Source organism: Neodiprion virginianus, chromosome 5, assembly GCF_021901495.1.
Source record: "Neodiprion virginianus isolate iyNeoVirg1 chromosome 5, iyNeoVirg1.1, whole genome shotgun sequence".
NCBI lineage: Eukaryota > Metazoa > Arthropoda > Insecta > Hymenoptera > Diprionidae > Neodiprion > Neodiprion virginianus.
In genome coordinates this window covers 21,504,003-21,514,372 of record NC_060881.1, presented here as the reverse complement: position 1 = coordinate 21,514,372, position 10,370 = coordinate 21,504,003, and the positions used below count along the sequence as shown (strand labels likewise).

General features: G+C 44.1%; 1 protein-coding gene across 1 annotated transcript; it reads left to right on the top strand.

Annotated features, from left to right (window-relative positions):
- The first annotated feature begins 5,338 nt into the window (after positions 1-5,338).
- On the top strand, positions 5,339-9,230 carry LOC124306330 (chitin deacetylase 1). Its single transcript, XM_046766901.1, has 5 exons — positions 5,339-5,657; positions 6,239-6,643; positions 6,747-7,068; positions 7,149-7,448; positions 7,544-9,230. Exons 1-5 carry the CDS (start codon positions 5,609-5,611, stop codon positions 8,070-8,072), a joined length of 1,605 nt encoding a protein of 534 aa, XP_046622857.1. The 5' UTR covers positions 5,339-5,608; the 3' UTR covers positions 8,073-9,230.
- The last annotated feature ends 1,140 nt before the right edge of the window (positions 9,231-10,370 follow it).

Below are 10,370 nucleotides of genomic sequence, written 5' to 3'. Positions count from 1 at the left end.
AGCCACGCACTGCGGGACGCGCACACCGGACGGACGCCTGACGCACCAAAAAACCGAAACCCGCCGCCGCCTGTGCCGAGAGGAAAGGAGAGGAGACGCGACGCCGGCGCGAGACCCTCGCCTAGGTCAAGGTCCTCCACCCCCCACTCCCATCCCCACCCTGACCTGTCGCGGGGCACGCCAACGATGTTTTTCTCTGCCCCTGACTGCCTGCCGCCGTGCTCGCACGGCTCAGGGGCGCGATCGATCGTTGGCGGGGGGCGCGGGGCCCGATTAGCTGCTGCAGCCTGCCGGCTCGTTCCCAAAGAAGATGAAGCGACTCGTGTTGTGCTGGGAAGTTTGGGGGCGCGGGACCCATCGATCGAGTCTCCCTCTTTCTCTCTATCCCTCGCCCTCCGCACTTTGGAAATGATAAATATTTCAGGCGAGTAAATATTCCCGGCGAAAACCCCTGAAATAATTAATCATTCATTATTAAACGAGAATAACAAGCGGATTCAGGGTTTCTGCCAGAGAGAAAAAGAGGAAAAATTCACGGGATCGCCGCGCGCGTCGAGTTTTTCAAGCCGAAGCGAGTCCGTTTCTTTGACATACTAACGCGAAAGTCCCGATATGATGTAAATGAATTTCTATATGTTCTATTTATAAATATATAGCTTTGTCAATAGATTTCCGTTATTTTCTCTTTTTCTTTTTGGACTGCGGACACGTCGAAACGAACGACGTACTTACACCAGCTGGGGAAGGTGATTGTTCTACAAAACGCTGCACATCTGGCGGGAAAAAATCGACCGAGTTTTAGGTTATAAGAATTTATCGGAGACGAGTGTCAAATCGAGAAGGAGTTCTACATTCAAAAATACAAAATTCACCGAATGCCTTTACCGATTATTCTTGTGAGCAGACAGCGGATAACTTTTATTCTCCCGTGGTTGATCGAATTGAAGAACGCGTACCTGCGAAGTCTGCTAACAGACGCTTGTCATCTTAGATAAAGAAATTTTTGGCAGGCTTTACTTAGGTTAGATTTTCGAGATGACATTAGCCAGATAATTAGCATGGTGCGAGAATTGAAATCCCCGATGATCAATGCATGATGAGATGGTGCTTGTGAGTGTGTAGGGCAAAAGGCGAACGATCCTATTCCGGTCATGCTATCGACTTTAGCCTTGACCCAACCTCGACCCTGACCGGCTGCTGATCGATGTGCATTGGAAGTAGAAAAATTGGTAATAGAAAAGTGTATAAGTACATCGGTAATCGCGTCTTCCAGGCTTTGTTTTAGAATGCCAATAAATTAATTAGGGTAGTACGAATTGATGAAAGTAAAGAAGTCTGGTCTGAACGATCGCTAGATTTTTCGCGGAGTAAAAATATTTGCATAAAATTTCCCGCTGGCGCTTAATTTATCGCATGAAAATTACGATGTCGGATTATAATTTGACCGCGAAGTCGTTACAGTCTGCGAAAATTCCGAGAAATTAAAAACCCATTTGCCAAAAATAATAATCATAATAATAGCAGTACTAATTACTCTATAATAATCACAATGGCAAGGGCTGCAGAACGGATAAAAGAAATGAAGTGACATACTTATAATATTTCATCAAGTCACGCCATCCTTATCCTGTGTACTTCGCTGTTCTAATCGCGGTACAGCCTCAAGTATGAGGTGTGTAGATATATATCTGAAAAAGTCGAGGTTTTACTTCGTCAAGGAAATATACGACGACGCTGTTCACGGTCGTCGTTGAAATCGATGTGTACAGGCGCGCGGGCTTGTTGCTGCCTTAGAGTTCGTGGTTAATGGTTTTTTTTTCATAAAAAAAAAACATTTTCAAACTGACGTCGAGCCGAACGAGAGGATTTGTTTGGTTAATTAAAGCAGTTGTACATAGATCAAAAACGTTTGGTTATTCTATCATCGACTTGAACGGTTCTAACGGTAATTTGCTGATTCGGAAATCCCCAATGTTTAATTTAGTAGTATTTTTTGGTTCACGGTCTTTCGAAATATAGCCAATAAATGGAAACAAAAAACGAGTAGGAAGAAAGAAAAAATGGTGTTGAGGCACTTCCAAAACGTTAGATGGATTTAATTAAGTACACTAAAAGTAAGCTCGGATAAAATCTACTGATTAAAACGAGCGCGGCAAACCGCTGAAGTAACGTTTATACGTTTCAAATCCGGAAACTGAATCCAAGCTCTAAGCCCAACTCCAGCTGTACTCTAATTTTTGCATAACCACGGGAAAATTCACCGCGCGTTCCGAAATCCCTCAGTAATAATTTTTCTGCGCAAGAATATTCATGAGCTGCCCAAGGTGTGAAATGGCGAGGGAAAAATTTGCCAGTGGAAAAGGTCATACAGACGGAGAGATGAAATGTTAAGAGTAAAAAAAGTTTCCTCCACGAAAATTCAAGGTTTTTACTCGATGTTTCTTATTACCTCTTTTTTCAAACACACCCCTTCGTCATTGAAATAAAAACGACAAAGATGATGGAGAGGATACAGAAAAAAGACTTCAATCTTTGGGAATTCGTAGGTCCCATACATTATACCTACAAAAAACGAAAATATATATTAACTTATCCATACACGAAAAGCCCTCAAGGTTATACATTGAGTGTATTGTATGCTGAAACATTCAAGGATCCCGTTTTATCAATAAGAAATTCGCGTGGTTCCCGCAACAACCGAATTGAGCGAGAGAGCAAGAGAGGGAGAGAAGCCTGCATTGTATTTCATCCCGTAAACCCCAAGACCCTCGGCTAGGATCAACGATCGCGAGCAAGTAAAACTATTGTCCAGGTGCCGCTGAGCATACCCATTAACCTGCGCTTTAAATGAACAACTATTAACCAAAAACTCTTGTCAATCCAAGCTAGGTTACAAAAATAAGTGAGTGATTGAAAATTGTCCAGCAACATAATCTTGAGACCCGTGCAAACTCCAGATTGCCTATACATGATAACGATCAGTATTTAAAACGGTGATCACTAACGGCGGCCGTGGAACAAGGTCTTACCGATCGCTAATCGATTGATCGATACCAGCTGAGATTTCAACAACCTTACCGGCCGTTGGCGAAAGAATAAATTGATCGATTTCGCATCGATCAAGTTAATCTCTGGTGGCAGCGGTAGTGAAAAACCGCAAGATGTCGCTAGTGGTACGAGAGAAAGAATAATTCACGAATCAGTTTTGCGTACAGTTTGTCTTTTAGCCGCGGGTTGGCCGCAGGCAGGGAAAGCTCCTCCTCGAAGGCTTTGACGGCCGTGTTCAAGCCGCGTCTTCTTTCCTTTCACCTAGCGGCATATGTCACGCAGGGCCGCATCGCGGTCCAATCATCAGAATACAACAGACCGATGAAGATTCTCTCTTCTTTTCTTTCACGCCTCTCTTTAATTCTCTCTAATGTTTGCGCCGCACGTAATCATTGAGAAAGCTGTCCAAACCTGGGACCGTGATACGGTGCTACCTGTGTTACCGAAAAGGCTCATCAACGTCCCATCACCTCATATCCATATGGTCTTTGACCAAAAATATTTCCACGAACGATGCAAGTGACGGATTGAAATAAAAGTACATACAAGAAAAAATCGAAAAACAAAAGAATAGCGGAGATGGGATGAGATGAGATTTCTGATCGGCTCCTGGCGCCACGAAAAAAATATTATCGATGACGGTAAAGGTTGCTTGGTTATGGGTTGCAACATCGGTTTAAGAAAGTAATATACAACTTTTAAACAGTGTACAAATGTCACGGTGGACTTGGAACCTCGGTGAACTTTTTTTCTTATACCAGGGTGGCCATCTAGGGGGACAGGAATGAAAAAAGAATGGAAAGGATTAGCGTCTAGAATGACTTGTGGAATTCTTTCTTGTGAGAGATCGAGTCAAGGTGTCTACGCCAAATTCCGTGATGACAATGCGGCCTTTCCAGGGGAATTGCTCCATTTCCATGACTCATAACAGAGACCAGACTAGATGGACACCAATAAACACCCTCTGCACCGTGTACTGTATAACTTCATTATTGCAAGTACACTTATGGTGACTTTAATACCGCTAACTGGAGAGAATTCAAATGATGTGGTGACATTAATGGAGGAAGAGGAAGATGAACGATGAAGAGAGACAGAGCGAGAGATAGAGAGAGTGAGTCGTAGATTGCGTAACAGCGATCGTTCGAAATACTGGAAAGGGAGATCAAATGGCCGTTCGGAAAGGATCAGGATTACCCCGAAGGGACCGTAACCGAGAATTAGCATGAATTTCAAGACTGACGACATTCTGAAGCGAAGTTAAATGGCCCGGAGCAGTTTGTTTGGTCAGTAGTTGTAAAGTGTGAAATACCACTGGTTGAGCTTGAGCTTGGATTTCGGGTTCCCGGACTCCGCACCTATGTGCTCGTGATTAATGGCACGCTATGTTGGAAGCCATGCGTGCGACGCGGTCCTTCTTTCGATCGTACGTACGCGTTCAGTGAACGCACCAGAAATGCCACCTGTCTTACTCGTCGATATATCAAGGCCCCCAGGAAGCGAAAACCCGCAAAGCCACCATTGCTCTATGCCTGCACTATACACGGGGCATACGGCCCACGTGCATTACCTCCGAATTCCACAATCGAACGGTTGTCAACCGCTGAAGATGATGAAGATAAAGAAGAAGAAGCCAAAGACGTGGACGAATATGGAAGGCACCGCAGCTACTGAACGTCATAATCATTGCCTGGGTAACCATTATGCAACGTCATATTGCCTGACGGTGAATTCCTCTTGCGAGTGTCTCGAATCGCCAAGACTATCTGTCTTCCTTTCTCCGTTTCCGCTCACGCACGGTGTATCTTCCTCAGGGCGGATCAGGTGAGAGCCACTGAGGCACTTTAGAGTCGAAGACCGAGCTGCATAGCAACGCTTCATCGATCTCGCATTCACTGCAGTACGGAAAGCGTCTTTGTACAGTGATTCCTGTTTGCGATGTTAAAAATAACTCGCGATCATCGGAAGAATGAGGACCCCTACTCCCGACTGGTGTAACGGAAGTCCAGGGGTGAAGAACGTCCTTGAGTATGCACCGATCTCCTTCCAATGCGCGGTTCCACCCTATAGGTGGGATTCCTGTTTTTCCTTTCTTCACTTCTTCTTTTTCGACTACAGGGTCTCAAGCAACGGTGCCCTTTGACTTTCTTTGGCTTCTGGCCCCGGCTACGCACACATCCCATGGCAGGTGATAGTGTGTTGCGTATTTGCGTCGAGGATACGACGCTATTTAGCATGGTGGGGAAGCCTCCTTGTGGTGGTGGCAATATAAGGCCAGGTGAGTGGCGCGCTCAGCCAGTCCGTAAGCGGTCCCTAACCGAAGGCCCGCCTCCCTTGTCAGCAACGATCGCGTGCCAATCGCCCCCCCGGAAGTGGCCTTAACTTATACCCGAATCGCTCGTAACTCGCGGCGCTCGCGAAGCGAAGAGCGACGCAAAGAGTGAAAGAGAAGGAGAGGAAGGAAGAAGCCGACTAGAAGTGTGGCAAGGAGAACACAACACCATTCCTTACACTAATATCCTTTTACCAACAAACTGAGACTCCTGATTATTACCTGAGGATGAAATCCTCTACGGTGCTAATTGCCCTGGCGACCATCGCAATCGCTGGTAAGTCTTCATCATCTGTAACTTTAACTATTCGATTTAATTTTTTTTTCCGTTAATTGAGTGTTGAATGAAAACTGGTGTTCGAAAATCGGTCAAAATCGGCACAAAAAACAAACCAGTAACAGCCGTTACCGATATTTGCCCATTTTCTATATTTTCCTCAAATCATGTTTGTGATTTTTCTACCCCTACTCGTTCAGTGATTTATATTCATGTAGGATCGATATTGGTAAGAGGCGCCCATTTTCTCAGTAGCATAAGATTTGAATATCAAATTATTGCTACTGAACTCAGCTGTCGTTGACTGTAGTTGCATAAGATTGGGAGAGCGTGAAAGCCTCGGTCGAGACCGTCCGCTTGGTCCCGGTTAGATGACGTCACCATACCTCGGGGCGACTCAGACAAGGTGGGGGACAACTTTCCCTACCGTCCACGTTTATATGTACTTATTAGCAGCAGTTGAACAGTGTGATGTAGTGGGTGGAAAAGTCACGAAGAAACTTTATTCATTCGATCTTTTAATCCCGAACCTGAACGGATTTACCGATCGTTCACCGCTATTTTTCGACGGCTTATTCCAGGCGCCACAAGGACTAAGCGACAGGCTACGGAGGAGCCCAAGAAGGAGGAAAGCTTCGAGAACGAGATTTGCAAGGACAAAGATGCCGGAGAGTGGTTCCGACTCGTTGCCGGTGAGGGTGACAACTGCCGTGACGTTATCCAGTGCACAAGCTCAGGTCTTCAGGCTATCAGATGTCCAGCCGGTCTCTACTTCGACATTGAGAAGCAGACTTGCGACTGGAAGGACTCGGTCAAGAACTGCAAGCTGAAGAACAAAGAGAGGAAGATCAAGCCTCTCCTTTACACCGACGAGCCATTGTGTCAGGACGGTTTCCTCGCCTGTGGTGACGGCAACTGTATTGAACGTGGTCTCTTCTGTAACGGAGAAAAGGACTGCGGCGATGGCTCGGACGAAAACACCTGCGGTGAGCAGATATTCATGTCTACTTGTATTATGCTAAGCGGCTAACGAAAAGACTTTCTCCTCGGTTTTTGGACCTCGCAATCAACACTCGTTCCGGATTTCAGACATGGACAACGACCCCAACAGGGCGCCACCGTGCGATCCGGCAGTCTGCGTTTTGCCGGACTGCTTCTGCTCCGAGGATGGAACTACAGTTCCGGGTGACCTGCCGGCCAAGGACGTGCCCCAGATGATCACCATCACTTTCGACGACGCGATAAACAACAATAACATCAACCTCTACAAGGAGATGTTCAACGGAAAGCGGAAGAACCCGAACGGCTGTGACATCAAGGCGACGTACTTCGTATCCCACAAGTACACCAACTACTCGGCGATGCAGGAGACTCACAGAAAGGGACACGAGATCGCCGTCCACTCCATATCGTGAGTAAATAATCACGGTGATCATCTTGATGTTGAGAAAACCCGCAACGCTGTTACACTGATTTCTTATTCAATCACAGTCACAACGACGACGAGCAGTTCTGGTCCAACGCGACGGTCGACGACTGGGCGAAGGAAATGGCCGGTATGAGGATAATCGCGGAGAAATACGCCAACCTTACCGACAACAGCGTGGTTGGAGTGCGTGCTCCATATCTAAGGGTTGGTGGTAACAACCAGTTCACGATGATGGAGGAACAAGCCTTCCTCTACGACTCGACCATCACGGCGGCCCTGAACAACCCGCCACTATGGCCGTACACTATGTACTTCAGGATGCCGCATCGCTGCCACGGAAACCTCCAGCATTGCCCAACGAGGTGAGTAGGAAGTTGATTTGACTTCGCTTCCATTTGGATTGCTCGTCATGTCACTGGGTTACAATTGCCTTTCCCTCTGTCTCTCTCTTCCTCAGGTCACACGCTGTCTGGGAGATGGTGATGAACGAGCTGGACCGCAGGGAGGACCCTGAAAACGACGAGTACCTGCCGGGATGCGCGATGGTCGATTCGTGCAGCAACATCCTGACCGGTGACCAGTTTTACGACTTCTTGAACCACAACTTTGATCGGCATTACAAGCAGAACCGCGCGCCGCTCGGTCTCTACTTCCACGCCGCCTGGCTGAAAAACAACCCCGAGTTCCTAGACGCGTTCCTCTACTGGATAGACGAGATACTGAGCAGCCATAACGACGTGTACTTCGTCACGATGACCCAGGTAATACAGTGGATACAGAATCCGAGAACCATCAGTGAGTCGAAGAACTTCGAACCCTGGAGGGAGAAGTGCTCGGTCGAAGGACCCCCGGCCTGCTGGGTACCCCATAGCTGCAAGCTCACCTCGAAAGAGGTTCCCGGGGAGACCATCAACCTCCAGACTTGCGTCAGGTGCCCGAATAACTACCCCTGGATAAACGACCCGACCGGCGACGGTTTCTTCTAAACACGTTACACCCCCAAACTAGCTACGAATTAATTTCAACAACAGTCCATCCCCAATGAGAGTTGAAGAAAAGAAAATAGATAAGAACCAGCAATAACGCTATGGGAACAAGATATACGTAAGATTATCAACGACGCCAAGTGCATATTATATATCACCACTATTTCCCCCCTCTCATTTTTACTTCTCAATATTGAGAGGAGGTGTTGACAGAGTAGAAAGAGAAAAAACAAAAACGCGGAACAAAACATCCGGAAAAGCTTAGAATCTCGATGTACACTCTGTGAATAATTGACCGTAATAATATCAATCGGTCTACACGAATTATGAATAGGCGCTTGACTTCGTTGCAGACTATATATCGCCTATCAAGCAATCGTATACCTGCAGCCTTTCATATAAAAGCGGTATTACGGCAAAGGCGCTCGGCAAATCGACCCTCTGGTCATTAACGTCGGACTGTGGAAGCGCGGAATATAATCCGGCAATACTTGTCGTTCTTTTTTTATTTAAAATTTTTTTTCACTGTTTCGCTCTTAAAAGAAAAAACTTTTTACACATACGGAAACACAGAAAAAACACATCCGGACTACAATTTCCTGTTCCGTCTGGATTCTAATTTCTTACGTTTCATTTTTTGTTTCATATATTTCATTTTTTTTTCCACGTAATACACCGCCGCGATTTTTCCACGAGTGATGATGGAATTCCTGCCCTTATTTTCCAAGGGTTGAACAAAAATTGAAAATATATGTAAGATCAAGGGCAAGAACAAAAATAAAGCCAGGAAACTATGAAATTATACTATTATGTAATGATAATGACTAAAATAATGGTAATAATAATGATTATAAATTGTAATATGTATAATGTATGTATTGTATGTGTATATATGCGTTTATATACTGTATATGTACATATATGTATATATACTACACTATACTACCATGAATCTGTATGTGTTTTTACACATATACGTGTATGTACATATTTGTATTATAAAATAAGTGATATACTGTTTCAACAAAAGTTTACTAAGGAAAAGAAATACCACTATGACGTTAACAAAAATCAAGACAACAACGACGATGACGATGACGGTAGAACAATGTTTAAAACAAAAAAAAACACATAAAGAAGAGAAGAAGAAGAAGAAGAGTAAAAAAGATTATGAATATAGTAACCAAAAAACAAAAATGAATATACAAAGAACAAAAAAGAAAAAAAAAGAAAAACAACAGAAAAAAATTGAAATGCCCCATAAAAAAAAACAACAAAAATCTTTAATAAAACATGTTAAAAAATTACAATATGATTACAGACTATGGTTTTATTTATTTGATTCATTTGTTGTCACTCTTTCTCTCTTTTTTTGTCTTTCATCTATTCACATTGTATCTTATTACGGATATCATTATATCAGTCTTGATTTCAATATTCATAACACTCCCGCGGAGGAGGAAGCGTATAATTCCGTGGCCGACTCGTCGTTTGTTCAAAGCTCATGCAACAGCCATAGCATACATAACGTAAGTGACTTACATTATGTGTATACGGTACACGACGCTTAAACTTGACCGTGTTTATTGGTATAATTGAGAGAATAATAAAATTCCAAGAGAAAAGGAGACGAACGTGTGTGTGTATAAAATGGAAGAGAATTTTACAACGCGATTCGTAGTTAATGTCATTTTGTTGACCAAGACCCAGTTCAATACTTCAGCAACCTTTAACTATCGTGCTGTAATGGATCGAAAATGGCAAATGAGTCAATAATGAAAGTAATAAATAAATAAATGTTACGAACGGACGTTTCGATCAACTTCTGCCACTTTTCATTCTACTCTCTGACCCGATTTCATCATTACTCCACATATTTTTATAAAAATTGCAAATGCCAGAAAAATAAAAAATCTGGGTGTGAGGTAATCAAGGTCGTGTCTTGGGTTGGGAAATGCGATTGAACACGAGGGTAACGATGAGAACTGAGACAAACAGATGAAAGAATTCATTTTCTTTCTTGTTAAAAAAATATATTCTTGCATTTCGCGATGGCGGATATAAATTCAGGACTTCGTTCGTAATCGAGGAGAGTGAAAATATCTGGCCTCATGCTCCGGCTTCACAGTTGCAAGCCTAAGGCGTCGCCCACGTAATTCCGCAAAGATATCTTGCCTTCAATGGATCGATACATGCGCATTGTAATATGTATATCATACCCGCACACACTCTGCACTTCCAGATGGTGGTTGACATTTAATATCGTTGCGGGTATAATATTTACGTACTTCAACTACA